The following is an 18482-nucleotide window of genomic DNA, read 5'->3' as shown; positions in this document are numbered from 1 at the left end:
AAAAAAAAAAAAAAAAATAGAGTTAATACACTAGAATGTATGTGTGTGTGTTTTCAATTAATAAATTGAAGGTTGATTTTCTTTAGGAAAAATTGCCAAATCAATAGCCTAAAAGGAGAATGACAGACAACTTATTTGCTTTGAGTGTAATGAATGGGATTTAATTATTTTTGTCTAATTACAAGAGCTAAATATGCTCAACAATGAAAATAAAATAAAATGTTTGTGTTGACCTTGGGTGCAACACAAATAAAACTCTTTCATAGTTTGACCCCCATTTTGCTTGTGACATGCTTGTTTTAAGTCAATTTTTTTAATGTTTCTTCCAAAGTATTATTGCCCCTCACCCACTGCATTTACAGTCTCTCATCATCTAATATTGTTCATCTCAGAAATATCATTGACAAGTTATTTCTATTATTTTTCCGTACTGTCATGGGTTTTTTGGCCTTGACACTTCAAATTCGCAATTAACACCTTCATTTCTCGATAACTACAGACACTTCTGAGCCGGTGTAACTGGTACTGTGCAGTGCCCACTGTGGTATACCACCCATCAGGAGCTGCGGTCTTTGGGTCAAGGAATTCAGCCCCTGTTAACAATCTTGGCCAGGCAGGCTTAGGCATGGGCTAGTGGAATCTTGGTTTCATACCCACATCTCTTTGCTCCTATTCTCCAGTTTCCTGCTGATGTCTCCTATTGGCGGCAGCCAACTGGAAGCCAGAGGGCCAGGCAGCCAGGATAGGGCAGTCTTTTGGCCTATTCAGGTCAGCTGCTGCAGAGCTGGAAGAGCTGGGAGGAACCACTAGAAAGTGGAATGGAGAAGATCAAGCACTGCTAGCAGCTCTCTTGCCCTTCCTCCTTTCTTCCCAGAGGTAATATGGCCACCTTGAATTTTGCACTTTTCCTGAATTTGACATACTCCCTCTGAATTCTTGCCTTTGCAAATACAGCTTTCTCTGGCAGGAATTCCCTTACCCAACTTCTTTGCATGGCAAACTGCTACTTACTCTTTACGATCCAACTCAATTATCAGCACTCTCTTATCTACACGCATGAGGAGGCAGGCAGCGAGGTACTATGAATAGAACAAAGAAACATGAGGTCAGGTTCTCAATCCGTCACTCACTAGTTAATGTGACTTTGTGTGGGGGTACTTCTGTGATTTTAAGTTTTCTCATTGGCAAAATAGGAATGGGAATACAGAAGGCCTTTGCTGTCCACTGGTTCCCACAAAGAATTCCACACACAGGGAATGAAAATATTCGGGGGAAAAAAACCCACAATTGAAAATAACAATACAACAGTAAAAAATTATATGGATAAAAAGTGCAGTGTAACAATTATTTACACAGCATTTACATTGTATTAGGTATGGTAAGCAACCTGGAGATGATTTCAAGTATACAGGAGGATGTGTGTAGTTTATATGCAAATACTACACCATTTTGTAAGAGAGACTTAAGCATGGGTGGATTTGGGTATCTGCCGGGGTCCTGGAACCAGTTACCTAGAGATACCGAGGGCCCACTTTACCTGCCTTGACATCCCTTTCCCAGGAAAAGTGAAACGATCAGAGCGAGAAAATGCTCTCCAAAATGCAAATCATTTTACAAATGTACTTTTGTTGTTATTTTTCTTACCGTTGCTTAGAATTTTTTTTAAAAAGGATTTGTTTAGCTCGATCACTGTGCGCGGTGCAAAAAAATAAACTTTGGTGGCATTCAGCAAATCCACCCTCCCCCGCCCCCGCCCCGCCTTTATTTCTCTTTTTGCAGCCCCGTTTCTCCCTTCTGCTCACTCATACCCGCCCACCCGGCTTTTGCAGCTTGCTTGTTCATATCTAGGCATTGCTTGACTTTGCAGGTACATTTCACAGTTAAAGAGGGTGCGTCGTTTGGTGGTCGGGGATGGGGAGAACAGCCGCAAGGCAGAAGTCTACATTCTAAATCGTGAAGTTCTGGGAGCTGAGAACCAGATTGGCAGGGCCGGGAACGAATCTGCTGCCGGGCGAGGAGGCGGGGCGCGTGGGCGGGGCTCCTACAGCGGCCTCCGCAGCCCGCGCTGAGCGCCCGAATTCCCGCGCTGAAAGCCGGAACGCCAGGCCTCAGGGCGTCGCAGCGGGCCCGGAGCTCGGTGCAGGGAGCACGGCCGAGCCAGGACTACAACTCCCGACGTGCGTGGCGACCAACGCGGGTTCTACCCCTTGCCTGTTGCTTTATTCTTCCCCCTTTTTGCGACGGAGACTGCAGTCCAGGAAGTGCGCAGTAGTGATTCTAGTGAGGCTGTAAGCTCACCTAGCGACGCCAGGGCTGTGAACGGCTCACGGAATGTCTCTTTCTCCTGCTCGGCGCACACACTGCGGAACCCACCATCCCACTGGCCGCGTTTCCGGAGGACATTAATTGTGGCCGGACGCAGTGGCGCGGCAGTTTAATTCTCCGGCGGCGGCGGCGGCGGCGGCAGCGGCGGCAGCGGCGGCAGGTTAAGGGGACGAGATGGTCCCGGCGGGACTCATCAGGAAACTCGGTAACTGTCAGCTTGCCCCTCGCCCAAGGCACCCTCCTGTCCTGGTCGCTTCCTGAGAATGGTTGTGTCACGTTTCCGCGGCCGGTCATCCCGCGACTGCTCCCTCTTTCCCCCCGCTTTGCTAGGGTAGTCCCCGGGGACCCATCTCGGACTTTGTAAACTCCGCGGTTCCCGTCCCGAAGGCACCAGCGGCCTGCCTCTGAAAAAGCTGTTTTATTCCGTCTTCACGCCGCTCCTGCCCGCAACATAAGCAACGTAGTTTTAGGATAAAGTCTGGGTAGGCGTCTCTTTGCAGTCGGGACATTTTTCTGTGCTGTGCGTTGACAGGTCATCAGCTGGCCGAGATCAGGGAGCGCGCTCTGAAGAGTATTCTCTGCAAGATTGAGCACAACTTAATCTGCCACGCTGATCTCATTCAGGAGAGGCAACTTTTTCTTCATTTGCTGCAATGGTTCAATTTCCCGTCCGTTCCAATGAAGGAAGAGGTTCTCAACCTGTTAAGCAGATTGGTTAAGGTAGGATCATTTTGAAATAATCAGACGAGTGGACCGTTTCGTAGTCGTTTAATTGTAACACTCATCGAAAGTTAAATAATTGGGGTTAAAAGTTTATTTTTAATTAATTAATTAAATTAATTTATTAACAACCAGAAAGGTTGAATTTTAATTCATCTGTGTATATATTGCTCATCTTTGATATGTGATATTGAATCCCACATGGTCTCTGCTGTGCTCAGAAGTAACACAGAACTTCTTTTGAGTTTTGTTATGTTCTGATTTTTGGAGTTGTCTTTGGAGGTTACTATTTGTAGCCTATATTTATCTTCTGATATTTACATCTTAAAAATTAGATGTGTCAGTATGAAAGGGAGCACGTTTAAAAATGATGTTACATAACCATGATTCATAAATACCCATGTTAACTTGCTTTCCCATATGCTTTTAGATTTGTATTCTTATACTACCTCAACAGTAGATAGTTGTCAGATATCAAAGTGTAAGTTCAACTTTTCAAAACTAAATAACTGTACAATGGTAGAGGAATCTTACTACTTTGACATCCTGTTGACTGATTGTGGGTGGGACCAGAAGGTGAGCGTCAGTGGAAAAAAGTAGCTAATTTAAAAAATAAGAGTACGGATTGATAGTGTGCATTTCTAGTGTGCAGTGTGTTGGCTTATCTTTCATAAATGTTGTCAAGTGTTGTATATATGACTCTGTAGGTGTATGTGCTCCTTATGGAAGTGCCTTACTTTCGGGCAGAGCCATTAATTTTCTTTTCAAAAACGGAACATCTGGTATGCCAAAAATAATTTCTTGTTTTGATTACTGAAGGTTAAAGTTTAGGAATTTTGATATAGTAATTCTCAGGACCATTCTCTTTTTATTTTAGTATCCCCCAGCAGTCCAACATTTGGTTGATTTTGGTGCAGTAGAGTTCTTATCTCAGCTTCGATCTAATGTGGAGCCAAATCTGCAAGCTGAAATTGATGGCATTCTGGATGGACTTTTTATTCTTCCTTCGGAAGTTCCTGCACCATCTTCTGCCACATACCAAACCAATCAAATGGGTAACTCTTTGGAATTAATTTGATGGAATCTGTTAAAATATAAGTATGTTGATTCTAATGGTAAATTTTAAGGAAAGGGACATTAGATATTTTTAAAAAAATATTTCTCCCACCTTTCTCAAACTTATTTTTCTTGTGTTGACTTAAATGATTTTGACCTTTTCCCCTTCCTCTACTGTTAGTCAAAGGATGGTACATTTGCATTAATTGCTTTTTTGGTCAGGCCTAAAGGATGCCAGTGACTTTGCTTTTATGAGACCATTTTGACAGATTATTTCTTTGACGATAACAGCATATTTTTGAGCGTTCATCTGTGGCAGATGCAGGATTCTAATATTGCATTATCTGGCTCCCAAACCTGTGACCTCTAACAATATATTTTACAGTTTCTAAGACATCACAGATAAAGTAATCTTACATTGTGAGTTTTTAATCTGATTCCTTGCAGGTGAGAGTAGAGGAATGGTTTAGGGGGCTAATTGTTAGTTTTCTTTATTAGTCTGAGGAACCATTGGCATGAAAACATCAAACATAAAATTACACATTATAGTTTTGGCCTTTTCCTCATTCTCATTGGAGCTGAACTGCTGGACGTATAATCTTATGTTACCGGGATAAAGGTATTTGAAAGATAATGTTTGACTCCTTTGTTTTTGACAACTTTTTTTTAAAGATATGAATGAAAATGGAGGCGATTAGGAACTATGTAATTGGAGTAAAGGGAGAGGGAGAAGGATTAGGAAGTATAGAGGAGTAGTCCTTGAATACTTTGTAGCAGATTTTTTTTTTTTTTTTTTAACAAATAACTGTGTTTGGCTAACAGTGAAAGTGAGAGTGGGAGAAAATGCCTCATTGGAAATTGACTCAATGTGCACATGTTTTCCTCTTTAGGAAGATAGATCATTCAGAGAAAAAAAGCTGGAGTTTTTTTAAAAAAGTTTTAAAAATGATTCCAATACTTGAGAGAGAACATTATTATTTAAAGAAAGGTTCACTTTTAGGAAATAAGGAATTGAGAATGCACTAATGTTTATTTTCTTTTCAGAATTATCAAAAAACCCTGAAATCTTAACAGGATATTTTCTCCAAGATAAAAGTAATTTCCAGCAGATGGAAGTGCCGCCACGACCAGTGGGTGTGTATATGTAGGGAAGTAAATCCTGTTGACCTGGTCAATTGAAAATTAATGGACTTTTCTTCATTATGGTGAAGATGTATTTTTACCAAACTTAAATGTTTCAGCACCAAACTACTGTCAAGTGTTTTAGTTGTTTCAAGTTAGTTTAGGATATCGAGTCTAAATGATAAAATTTTGTGTTATTCTAAACATATTTGAGCAACTCTGTAGATAGATGGTAGTAGTGGCAGCAGTACTTTGTGCTTGCTAAACGTGAATTATTATTATTATTTTTTGAGACAGAGTCTCGCTCTTGTTGCCCAGGCTGGAGTGCAGTGGCAGGATCTCGGCTCACCACAGCCTCTGCCTCCCGGGTTCGAGTGATTCTTCTGCTTCAGCCTCCAAGTAGCTGGGAATTATAGGCGCCCGCCACCACACCTGGCTAATTTTTTATATTTATAGTAGAGATGGGGTTTCACTATGTTGGTCAGGCTAGTCTCGAACTCCTGACTTCAGGCAATCCACTCGCCTCGGCCTCCCAAAGTGCTGAGATTACAAGCGTGAACCACCGTGCCCAGCCTAGACATGAATTATTTGCGGTATTGTGCCATGCACTTCACATATGTCATCTCATTTGTTCTCCAGCTTACTGATGGTACCATCTATCCAGTGACTCCTGCCATAGACTGAAGGTCATCTTAGTTTCTTCTTTTCCCATTTCCTCACACCAGTTAATTACAATATTCGAATTTAGAACCCTTTTTCTGGAATCTGGAATCTCCTGTCCATCCATCTGGCTATGTTCAGTCTTAGCTCACATGCCACCTCATCAGAGACCTTCCTGATGATTCTAGCCAATGATCACTTCTTATGTGTAGTTTTCTTCCTAACACATTATTAGTTTTTGTTTGTCTCCCTTGCTGGAAGTTTGATAATAGCTGTGAACATTGCTTTATTTTCAGTGTCTGGAACAATGCCAGATTGTATTAGGCACTCAGTATGTATCCTTGAAGGAATGAATGAATCCTCCTGAGTCTCTCTGAGATGGGTATGATTAGTGACCCCATTTTACTGGTAAAGACGCTGATACTAGAAAGGTTGAAAACTTTGTCCTTGAAGAGGCAGTTAGGAAACAGTTAAGTAATCACATACTTACCATTTTCCCGCCTGCATAGTTAAGATGAAAAGGATGTGTCCGAGATTATACCTGCTGACATCACATGTTCAAATAAACTCCATTTGGAAGCCTCTGTTATTAAAAAGCTTTCATGGAAACTCATAGGTGGAATAACTTCATAAGGAAGAATGGAAAACTTGTTAAGCCATTAGAATACTTTACCTTTTCATTCTTGAAAAGTTTTGTCAGGCTTGTAGCAAGCTTTGTTTTTGAGGCCAGACGGCTAAGAGGCTTAATTCCATCAAGATGAGGGACATCTGAAGGGAGGAGGAGTCTCTAGGGTTGGTAAAGGATGGGTATCTGAATGAAGCCAATGAAAACATTAAGGGGGATTGAGATTGTTACACTTTTATGTGAGTTGCAGTTTGTCTTGATTGATGGTCTGGCTTATTTTGGACACATTTTTACTGTGTGGTGTAAGCCTGTCCTTCCCTCCACCCACCTCTCCTTATTTCCTTAGAGAGTAAATCCTGCTTTTATGTTAGCACTTTTGAAAGAAGTAACTGTGCTATGTTTGGAAATTTAATAATACTGCTATCCACATTTAGCGATTCCATGCTCTTTTCAAAGCATTTGGCAGAAAGACTGCCATTTGGAAGGACTTATGTAGATGCTATTTCTCAGTGTTGCCACCTTAACTTGTACTATATAAGATCTGTTAAAAATAACTTGCATGGAAATAGTTTAAAACTGTGTTGCTTTCTTGGAGTTCTTTTAATCTTGTTTGAACACTGATATTTGTTTTTCAACCTTACGGTCTTCAAGTCATCTTCATGGAGATTTAAAACACTTGACACCATATAGGTTATTTAAACATGACTAGACATAGTATATCATTATGTTTTATCATTTTTAATTTCTAAAAGTTGAAGTTTTCCCTAAATGTCAGTTCCTTTTATGTTGAATTTAAGCTTGATGTTCTGGTCAGCCTCAGGGTAAAATAGAAAATTTAATTGAAACTTTGTATGTCAGTCTGTATTGGATTGTGTTTAATGCTGTTCTTCGAATACTTATTTTAATATCATATAAATTCTGTTTCAATTACGAAAAGAGAACTCTCTAATTTATCCTGTGATAGAACAAATTTTCAGCTGACCTTGTTTGGTATATTTTAGGTTACTGTATGATATAGCCTTTATGTTCAGACTTGTTTTAAAGAGAAACCTTACCCTTAACGTTGTGAATCTGTCATCTCTTTATTCTTTGATACCTTAAGATTTGCTATTCCATTGACAGTAAATCAGACCGTGAAGTGTTTGAAGTTTTCTGTATTTCCTTGGCTACCCCTGACCACCACAGATAGACATGTTCTCTCCTCTAATGAAAGGTACAGTGCTTGATGTATTTTTAGGTATTTTTGTTAACTTATAGTCATTGTTTGATAGTTATTACTGCATGTTTTTCCAGGAAAAGATACTAGTGGCTGTGAAAGGTATTAATGGTCATATATGAATGATTTTTGTTTTTTAAAAAGCAAGCCGGAAAAATTCCTATTTGCTTATAATCAATTTCCACATCAAGTTTCTTTTTTCTTTTTCTTTTCTTCTTTTTTTTTGAGTCAGAGTCTCACTCCATCACACGGGGTGGAGTTCAATAGCAGGCTGTTGGCTCACTGCAACCTCCACTTCCTGGATTCAAGTGATTCTTGTACCTCAGCCTCCTGAATAGCTGGAATTACAGGCACGTGCCACCCTGCCCAGATCATTTTTGTATTTTTAGTAGAGGTGCGGTTCCCCCATGTTGGCTAAGCTGGTCTCGAACTCTTGATCTCAGGTGATCTGCCTGCCATAATCCCAAACTGCTGAGATTATGTGAGCCGCTGCATCTGGCCCAAGTTTCTTTTTGTGGTTGGAATCTTGTATAGTCTTTGGTGACAGGAATTTTCTCTTATTGACCAGATTCTCTTACTGGCTTATGCCTTTGATTAATAAAAAAGGAAAATTAAACATAAATGTAGGCTTTTTGGCAGAATACATTTCAAAATATGGGCTTCATTAGGAGACGAATTATACCATGTAGAGATGGTTGGGTACCACTGATCCAGTCTTACGCTGTGTAATGACTGTTAATTGATTGCTATCTACAAGAGTAAATAGCTGATATATGGAAATTTGGAGAGTGTTTTAATGTACAGATTCATTTTGCACAGTTCCATGAATGCCATAATACACGAATTGTCTGCATTTTTGGGGGTATAAATCTGGACAATAAAGACCAATTTATTAGGGCTAGGGCCAGATTACAGTTGGATGCTATTAAATTATTTTTAATGATGACACTTCCGAGAGCATCAGTGAATTCTCTTGGAACAACATATTGAAGACGTTGAGTGCACACAGGAAAGAGTTAGGAGGTTGTCTAATCTCTCAGTTTTGAGTCAGTCCCTGAAGCAGAGATGGTGGTAATTTCTAATGCCTGCCTCTGCATGGTGAATGCTGGATAGTGTAATGGAACTGGGCTGAGAGAAGGAGTGTGCTTTTTTTGGGGTGGGGAGTGAACAACTGCCAATTCTAAGTGGGTGGAGTCAATAGGCGTCCTTTGTGTGGGAGAAGAGGGAGTCCTAATCTAATTCACCTTGAGTAGGGAAGATTAGTGAGGACTTTAATTCTTAGAATTTACCTCTGTACTAACTGTTTTTTCTGTCTCATTTCGTAATTTATTTGGTAGATTTTCTAGAATTCTGTGCTCTTTGACCTCATTGAACTCATTCTGTAGCCTTATGATAATCTCTGTGGGTACAGTGGTTAGTATGATGTAGTTCCTGCTCTTTAAGAGGGTCGGGGGGAATGCAAAATCGACAAGCAGTTTAATATCATGAAATAATGGACAGTGGTTGAAGCACTACCCTAGAGTTGTTTATTGGTTAGGGAAAAGATCTAGGAAGGCTTTTCTGGAGAAATGATATCTCAGCTGAGACCTGAAGGTTTGTTAATGGAGTTGTTGTGTCAGTAGGCTACTTAGAATCTGGAACGGATGAACTCTTCTTAAAAATGGTTAACACTATGTTTTATAGCTCTTTAAGAAGTAGTAACCACACTTTAATCTGGAACACCTGTGAACTATTGAAGGACGTTATCATGCAAGATTTTCCTGCTGAGATTTTCCTTCAAAGGCCAAAAATTGTTCAGGTCAGTGCCCTCTATAATTGCTTCTTGAGTATCTAGTTTGTTTAATGCACAGTGTTACATGCTGGGGAAATATAGTAGCAGTGAGTAACATAGATGGATTCTTTTATTTTTTCTAGTTTATTGCTTATATGGTAGAGGGAGAGGGATCCAGGGTGGAAGATTGTGGCGTCTCCACAGCAGCCAGTAATGCCTCAGCATTCTCGCTCCACACTCACAGGGCTGAAGTGGACTCGAGTGGGTGGCAACTGTTAATACATAGGCTCAAAGCTGGCAAATGATTGCAGAGGAAAGCTGTTAATTACCACAATGTGGTCAAATGATTTAGATGCTTGAGATGAAAAGGGCTTGCTGTGATTTTTAAAACGTTCTCTGTAATGTAATGTCCTGAGTGGGGAATAATTCCTGTCTTCTCTCAGAATGGTTACTCGACTAACAGATTTTAGAACTAGGAAACACCGATAATTCTATTTAAATATTATGATGTCTTATTTTATTTTGACCCATCTTCTTGCGTTATGCCGAGTCATTTTTGCCCCCTTCTGTTTCTAATGTCTTACACATATTTGGCAGCTTCTTTTACTTCTCTTGATTATTCACTTAAGCTTACTTACCTAAGCTCCACATTCTTTGAAGTTGAGCACTTTGTTCCCTTAATCATTTTCGCTGCTCTTCTTTATTTCAGAGCCTTTTATCTCTGTTGAAACTGGCCTTTGGAGGAGATGGAAAGCATCGCCTGGCATTACAGTCAGTGTCCTGCCTGCAGCAGCTGTGCATATATTTAAGAAACAGACTTAACTTTCACCGAGATCCCGGTTTTTTCTCCAATAAACAGGGTATTTATTTTTATCTGTGCAGTAGTCACTGGTGTTATTTGTAGATTCTTCTGGGAGCTTTCCATTATAGTTACTGTTAAGGTTTATTGTGTATGCATTTCACAATATAAACTCCCCATTCCTAAATGTATTCAAATGATTATCTTTACAGACTGCATGAATGACAGAAACCACCATGATCTCTTGAGCTTTTTTTTTTTTTTTGGATAAGAGATATTTAGAAGGTGTTTTTCTTTTCTGCCAGACTTGCAGAGATTCTATATGAACAGTGTTGGGACGTAGTGACTAGGATTCTGGGTGTGGCTATTCATGTAGGACTCTGGGCATTTGAGCAAGTTACATATAGTGTTAATAAATTGTTTTGTTTGAAAAATATTGATCTGAATTTTATGAAAAGTATTTTTATGCAACGTGGGATATAGTCAGTGTTATAGCCATGCCAGACTTTTCAGAGAAAAAGCGCCACCTAATGCCCAAATCGAGTACCAGACCCGCTTTGACAAAACAGTATCTACAATTTAGGATTTTTGTGTGCTTATAGAATATACATTGAAAGTCAAATGTTATAGTCATTTGTCATGTTTCCTAGTTTATCCCTATTTCATTGGGGTTTTCACTGATCCTGTGCTACTTGAATATTTATGTTTTACCTTGGTTTTATTCTAGATATTAGAGGGCATGGGATTATGCTGGGATTATGCAAACGACTGATAATAGAGAGCTTCTGGGTACCCCATACCTCAACAGAAAAAGAGTTATAATGTTGATTAAAAATCATTGATATCTCTAAAGAATTATTAATGTAATTAATAATACGTATTTATTGCCTGTTTTATGCCCCTGATATTCTAGCCTCTAGGGAAGTATAACACTGAACAAATGGGTAAGATCCAAGCTCTTTATGAGCTTATATGTTAAACAAAAAATCAAGTTTGCTTGAGATAAGGAGAAGTACTTGAAGGAAATAAAAAGGGTGATATGACAGAACATGATTGGGTAAACATAGTTTCATTTAGGATAGCCAGGGAAAGCCTCTCAGAGGAGGTGACCTGAAGGGTGACGAGGAACCGTCCACTTGAAGAGATGCAAGAAGAGTGTTCCCAGGGGAGGTCAGGCCTCAAGGTAGCACTGAGGGTGATGTCCTTGAGCAACTGAAATAAAGCCCAGGACACTGGAGTGCGGTGAGCGGGGCAGGAGAGGAGAAGGAGGTGAGATCAGAGAGGTAGTGAGGGGCCAGAGTATATTGGGGCTTGCAGATCTTTGTAAGGATTTTGTGTTTTCTTTGAAGTGTAATGAGAAGCTCTTAGTTTATTTATTTTTCCCCTCTCTCTGACTGTAAATGCTTTTATTACCTAATTCTTTTTTTAATTGGGGTAAAATATAATGTAAAATATGCCATTATAAACATTAAGTGTACAATATGTGGCATTAATTACATTTACATTTTTATGCAACCATCACCACTGTTTCTAAACCTCTTCATTATCTTAAACAGAAACTCTAATCACTAAGCAGTGATTCCTCATTTTTTCTTTCCCCAAAGCTCCTGGTAACCTCTAATTTACTTTCTGTCTCTGATTTTTGTCTTTTCTAGGTACCTCATCTAAGTGGAATCATACAGTATTTGTCCTTTTGTGTCTGGTTTATTTGTAATGTTTTCAAGCTTCATCCCCATTGTAGCATGTATCAGAACTTTATTCCTTTTTATGACTGAATGATATTCGATTGCATGTATAAGCCCACATTTTATTTATCTGTGCATTTGTTGATGGACCTGTGGGTTGTATCCACATTTAGTTGTTGTGAATAATGCTTCAGTGAAGATTGGCATGCAGGTATCTGTTCAGTGCCTGGTTTCAGTTCTTTTGGGTAATACCTAGGAGTGAATTTACTGCGTCATATGGAAACTCTATTTTTAGCTTTTTGAAGAATCGCCAAACTATTTTACACGGCAGCTGTACCATTTACATTTCCATCAGCAATATTTGAAGTTTCTAGTTTTTTCACATCATCACTCATCTGTTCATTTTTTTTTCTTTTTTAAAAATAATCATAGTCATCCTAGTAGCTGTGAAGTAGTATCTCATTATGGTTTTGATTTGCATTTCTCTAAAGACCTAATGATTAATGACCAATGAATCTCAGATGACTTCTCATGTGCTTATTGTTTGTTCATATATCTTTTTTGGAGAAATGTTTATTAAGGTTCTTGGCCCATTTAAAAAATTGGCCAAGAACTGTTTCCTTTATTATTGAGTTTTAGGTTACTTATATATTCTGAAAATTAAACCCTTATCAGATATATGGCTTGCCAGTATTTTCTCCCACTCTGTAAGTTATCTTAACACCTTCTTGCAATGTTCCTTGATTTACTGAAGTTTTAAATTTTGGTGAAGTCCAGTTTATCTGTGTGTTCTTTGGTTGTTTGTGCTTTTGAGATCATATTTAGCAAAGTCATTGCCAAATTCAAGATCGTGAAGATTTACACCTTTTTTTTTTTTTTTTTTTTTTGTTTGTTGCTAAGAGCTTTATGGCTTTAGCTTTTCTATTTAGGTTGTTGATCCATTTTGCATTAATTTATGACTACAGTATGAGGTAGCCATTCTTAGGGAGTTTGAAGCAGAGGAATGCATGATATTGTATTTTTCTGCTTTGGTAGTCTTTGATGTTGTAAGTGAATACCACTAGCTAGAAGGTCCCATGCAATCAGGTCAGTTAGACGTAAACCTAAATGTGCTAAGTGAATAATTATAGAAAAGTTTGATCTTTGCTTTTATTTTTACCCCGTAGAAGGATTTCTACTATCTTAATTTTGTTAATGTTTTTGGAAGAATGATACATAAATACTACATAGTCAGAAGTTGCTTTCTACTGGAGATAATTTTATTCTTTTTTTTTTCCCCAGACACAGTTTCCCAAAATTCTTCTTTATCTTACTGTCATGAAGCAAGAGGTACTCATCATTCCCAGAATCCTTCCCCAGGAAGCAGCAGCCCTCGGCCTTCAGTGGTTGGGCGCACAGGCCAGCGACCCAGAGGAGATGGCCAGGATTGGGATGCAGTGTCTTCGAGGTGACTGCTAGGAGTGTCTCTGGGGAAATTAGAAGTGCCGGTTAACTTGTGTGTGTTAATTTCAGAGGGAGATAATTATTTTTCTGTCTTTTTTTTTTGTTTGTTTTTTGAAACATTAACACAGATATAGGCCTTATGTTAAACCCTGGCTTCATACCTTTTTTTGACCATGATCCACAGTAAGGACAGATGAATATTACATTGCAACTCAGTGCTCAGTACATGAATATATACTCTGTGTATATATGTATATGTGTGTGTATGTGTCCCACAAAATAGTATTCTAATTCCATATTAGAAACACCAAACTGTATTTTCTGTTCCTATTTCATTAAAAAAGAAATGATTCTGACCCACAAAGTTGTTTTTACAAGCCACAAACAGAATATGATCTAGTTTAAAAGCATAGCTTTAAATGATAGATACATTTTTGATAGTATTTTAAACATATTTTTGTAAGTCTTATAAGAAATACATAAGTTTACTGTTAAAAGGAATGGAGAATATTTTTATGAAATAAGGACTCCTTCAAGTTGAACAGTTTGTGGAATTTTATTTGTTTGTGTAAAAACAGTTTTTTTTTCCTTTTTTTTTGAGACAAGATCTCACTCTCTTGCCTAGGTTGGAGGGCAGAGGCATGATTATAGCCTTGACTTCTGGGCTCAAGTGATTCTCCCGCCTCAGCCTCCCAAGTATCTGGGATCACAGTTGTGCACTACCAACCTGGCGAAGCCTTTTTTTTTTTTTTTTTTTTTTTGAAAGACTCTTGCTCTGTCACCAGGTGCCAGGTTGGAGTGCAGTGATGTGATCTCGGCTCACTGCAACCCCTGCCTCTCAGGTTCAAGCTATTCTCCTGCCTCAGCCTCCTGAGTGGCTGGGACTACAGGTACGCACCATCATGCCCAGCTAATTTTTGTGTTTTTTAGTAGAGATGGGGTTTCACCATGTTGGCCAGGATGGTCTCGATCTCTTGACCTCATGATCCGCCTGCCTCGGCCTCCCAGAGTGCTGGGATTACAGACATGAGCCACTGTGCCCGGCCGGCTAAGCCTTTTATTTTTTGTAGAGATGGGGTCTCACTATGTTGCTCAGGCTGGTCCCGAACTCCTAGGCTCAAGTGATCTTTCCATCTTGGCCTTCCAAAGTGCCGAGATTATAGACATGAGTCACCATGCTTGGCCCCCAGTACCTGGCCCCCAGATTTTCATACACCAACTTTGCTTAAAAGGATTGGTGTGGTATTTGTATGTTACTTTATCCTTCAGCTGCAAACATGTTAAAAACATATTAGCCTCTTCTTTAGTGTCATTCTAAAAAAGTGTTCAGTAAGATGAGGATTTGTTTGTTGGCTTGATTCTTGCAGTGTTGTTACTGCTGTTACAAGCTAATACCAATTCATGCTTGCTGTGTGCATGGTGTTACGCCCTGTGCTTTACATACTTTGTCTCCTTTATTTGTCCTAGAATAGGATTGGTATTATATGATAGGATTGCTATAACTATTATCATCCTCGTTTTACAGAAAAATCTGAGGTTTAGGTTTAGAGAGGTTAAGAGGATGACAGTTGATAAAGAGCAGAGCTAGGGTTAAATAATGCGATAGTCTGTGCTGTTAGTTCTTAATGATGTAGCTGGTTGACAGTCATGTTCTCTGTATCCTTATGAAGCCTTTCTGTCTCATTCTCTTGTGTGCTGCATGCTTATAAGTTTTCACTCCTGAGTGAACAGCTTCCTCACGTGGCCTTTCAGAATTACAGAGAAGCCTGAGTTGTTTCCATATTTTGGGGTGCTTGGTATCTTGAAATTGAAGAAATGACAATGTTCGTATATAATTTGGGCAGATTTAAATGTTCCATAGCATTAATATATCTCTTATGATTCAGCTTCAATTGTGGATCACCTCAAAAATAAAAAATTTTGAGGATCTTTGTAAATGTGAGGCTCTAGCTTTTCTACAGTTTTTAAATCCTTTCTCTACCACTTTACATCCAAGGTAAAAATTTTTTAATGAAGAAAGCCAAAGATGATGGGATGTTCCATTTTTGGGGGTGCATTTTTGAAGTTATCACACTGATGTTGAATGTAGTAAACTAACACGTTTCCCATGATGTTTTTCTGGAAAGATCCTTCATTTGCTAACACTGGCTTACTTAGAAGAGTTGGTGAAACTCAGAAAATCTAGGAAACTGTATGAACTATCGTTTTTGTCTTTACAAGTTGATTACAGAAGAGCTTTCCTATTAATCTGCTTGATTTCTTTTAGAAATGAGTGGGTTAGCAGTGCTAATATTGATTGCTACTATAGGAATGTTGACATGTTTTGAGATATCAGCCTGAAAAGCAAAGTATCCATGTATTTTTGGCTTCATTTGAAGTTTTGAGTTCTCTATTTTTTTTTTTTTGAGATGGACTCTTTCTCTGTCACCCAGGCTGGAGTGCAGTGGTGTGATCTCAGCTCACTGCAATCTCCATCTCCAGGGCTCAGAAGATTCTCCTGCCTCAGCCTCCCGAATAGGTGGGATTACAGGCACGTGCCACCATGCCCAGCTAATTTTTTTTTTGTATTTTTAGTAGATATGCGGTTTCACTATGTTAGCCAGGCTGCTCTTGAACTCCTGACCTCAGATGATCTGCCTGCCTCGGCCTCCCAAAGTGCTGGGATTGCAGGCATGAGCCACCATGCCCGGCATTGAGTCATCTTTATGGAATTTAATTTCATATATTTGTCAAAGTTTCTACAAATCTGACCAGAGTTGTTGAACGAAGCAATAGAGTTGTGACTTGTATGAGGCTTCTAATATGCCAGGCAGCAAATACCCAGTAAATCTGTTTGGGGACTTGCTATATACAAGGTTTATCATTTGTTTATTTTGCAGTGGAAGTAGTAGTCACGCTCATGTAAACTCTAGGATATCTGTTCATTCACCTTTGGATATGGGACACATAGATCTGCCAGAGCTGGAAACTGAAGACACATTGGAACTACAATTCCAGCAGCTCAGTCTTCCCCAGTTTTGTGTATCAATTCTGGAATCAGCTGTTCCTCTCTTAAGAACTGGTTGGTTATTTTTGAAATTATAATTCTGATATAGTTTGTATTTGTTTTGTATTTCTAGGGTTTTCCTTCTCTTCTATATTAGGGCCTTTGAAATCTATATTTACTTAACTTTTGGGATACATATTTCTAAAAACATAATAAGGTCTTTATGATTTTTAAATTAAATATGGATGCCATGGAAGGCTGTTCAGCTAGTCCTTCCAGTTTATGGGTTTTTATTGGCACAGGCCTTCACACGTATTATTATTTTTAGAATTTTTATTTATCTATTTTTTGCATTCTTTCTGTCATCTTATTTTTTTCTTTTTGGATTGTATGGCTATTTTAAATTTGAGCACTGACAACATAGAGAGACCAGAATGTTATAAAAGGTGGACTGGCATGAATAGACCAGAATAAAAAAACCTTTGGCCTTTGCCCTTTGGAAATTTTTGGAATAGCTGTCAGTTGTTCACTCTTTCTAATCATTTCTGACTGTTTCAGCCACTTAACATGTTAAAAACAGAACTTCGAAGCTGAATTCTTACCTTTGTAGTAATTTGTCTTTAAAAACCGAGAAATATTTTGAGATTACATTTTTTGTTCAGATGTTGTAGGAAAATTTGAAGAGTTTACTGAAATATACACTGGTATTTAGTTGTAATTTTACTGAACAGTGGTAACAGCAATAGCAATATGGCGGATGCCTACTGAGTCTAGTAATAAAACAACAGTTACCATGTATTTAGTCCCTACTGTGTTCTACCATCATACACGGTTTTCTGTGCATTATTTTGTGCACTCCTCATTTCAACCCATTTTATCCTTCCAATAGTGGTGGTTACTAATTTTATCTCCATTTTTTACAAATGATGAAGCTGAGTTTTAGAGTGGTTTAGAAACTTGCCTGAAGTCAAACAGCTAAGATCAGGGACTTGAACCACAATTCTTCTGAATCTGAAGTCCATGATCTTAAATACTTTAGCATTTTGCAAGGTTAAGAAAGTTTTAGAAAGCAGTAATGATTTTTATTCTCAAAATCTGTACATTTTCAGCATTTGGTAAACTTGTCAAGATATAAATACAAGCAAGTTTTGCCCTTTTAAGTTTATACTGGCAAAGTAAAAAAATACATTCCAAGTTAATTGTTCTTTAAGTCCTATGGCTATTTTTTGCTACCTGGAGTTGATGGGGGAGAAAGAAGTAGGAAGGTGTATATTTGGAAAACATTTAAAATGTTTTTATCCTGAGGAAAACTGTATACCCATACTTTTTACTAAGTGAGTAAGTGCTTCTAGTAGTTAGGACTGTATATTAATTCATATAATAATAATGTGAAATGAAGGAAGATCTGAACTTTGGCATCATACAGTACATATGTTTATCTGCCTGGTATGCTGAGAAGAACAGTTTTAGACTTTAATGATTCTGCATTTAACCTTTTCTTAATTTGCTTTAAAAAGTCAGATTGATAATTATAAAGCTATATATTGGGACATAAAAACTTCTAAATGTTCTTCTGCCCTTTTGTGGTAAATTATGGCATGATTTGTAACTGTTCAGTATCCAAGAAATTTCTAAGAGAATTTGCTCCAGCTGTTTTAGTGAAAAAATTAATCTAGATCCTTCCATTCTGGTAGTTTGTTTTACTTTGATTCATTAGAAGTTAACCTTTGGGATGTGGGGCGGGAAAGTGTTGTGTGAATGTTCATCTCACATAGGATAATGGAAGTGGAGTCTTTGTTATTCTGCCTGTGGAGAAACGAGGTTGCTCTGGTGGGTGTGACTTTGGGAAGTTTTTGGAGTTTAAGGTGAGTACAAATAGAGTTTCTTGAAGTTTCTTTAGCAAGTGCCAGCATGTTCATTTATTCCTTTAGTTGCTCCAGTCCAAGCTTAGCTTCCCAGGCAACTCCTGTGTGGGAAAATATTAATTTATGAGAAGGCTCAAGCCTTCTGGTACTAAGTAGAAATTGTTGGAATACGTTTTCTTAACTTTTCTGGTGCTTTGCTACATACTACA

At 38.6% G+C, this 18482-nt stretch overlaps 1 protein-coding gene across 3 annotated transcripts in view; it reads left to right on the top strand.

Moving 5' to 3' along the window:
* The first annotated feature begins 2090 nt into the window (after positions 1-2090).
* Positions 2091-18482, top strand: part of RTTN (rotatin) — a 185632-nt gene continuing 169240 nt past the window's right edge. Inside the window, exons 1-9 of one of the 3 annotated variants that reach the window (XM_037738130.1) lie at positions 2091-2530; positions 2858-3045; positions 3923-4100; positions 5146-5235; positions 7631-7721; positions 9408-9522; positions 10205-10355; positions 13261-13426; positions 16302-16483. In XM_037738130.1, coding sequence (XP_037594058.1) covers positions 2500-2530; positions 2858-3045; positions 3923-4100; positions 5146-5235; positions 7631-7721; positions 9408-9522; positions 10205-10355; positions 13261-13426; positions 16302-16483 — 1192 coding nt within the window. In that variant the 5' untranslated portion in view covers positions 2091-2499. The remainder of the gene's footprint in view (positions 2531-2857; positions 3046-3922; positions 4101-5145; positions 5236-7630; positions 7722-9407; positions 9523-10204; positions 10356-13260; positions 13427-16301; positions 16484-18482) is intronic. The other 2 variants (XM_017527523.2, XM_037738129.1) reach the window with 2 other exon arrangements.

The sequence above is a fragment of the Cebus imitator genome, unplaced genomic scaffold (assembly GCF_001604975.1).
Source record: "Cebus imitator isolate Cc_AM_T3 unplaced genomic scaffold, Cebus_imitator-1.0 Scaffold49, whole genome shotgun sequence".
Taxonomy (NCBI): Eukaryota; Metazoa; Chordata; class Mammalia; order Primates; family Cebidae; genus Cebus; species Cebus imitator.
This window is presented reverse-complemented; position numbering and strand designations above follow the sequence as displayed.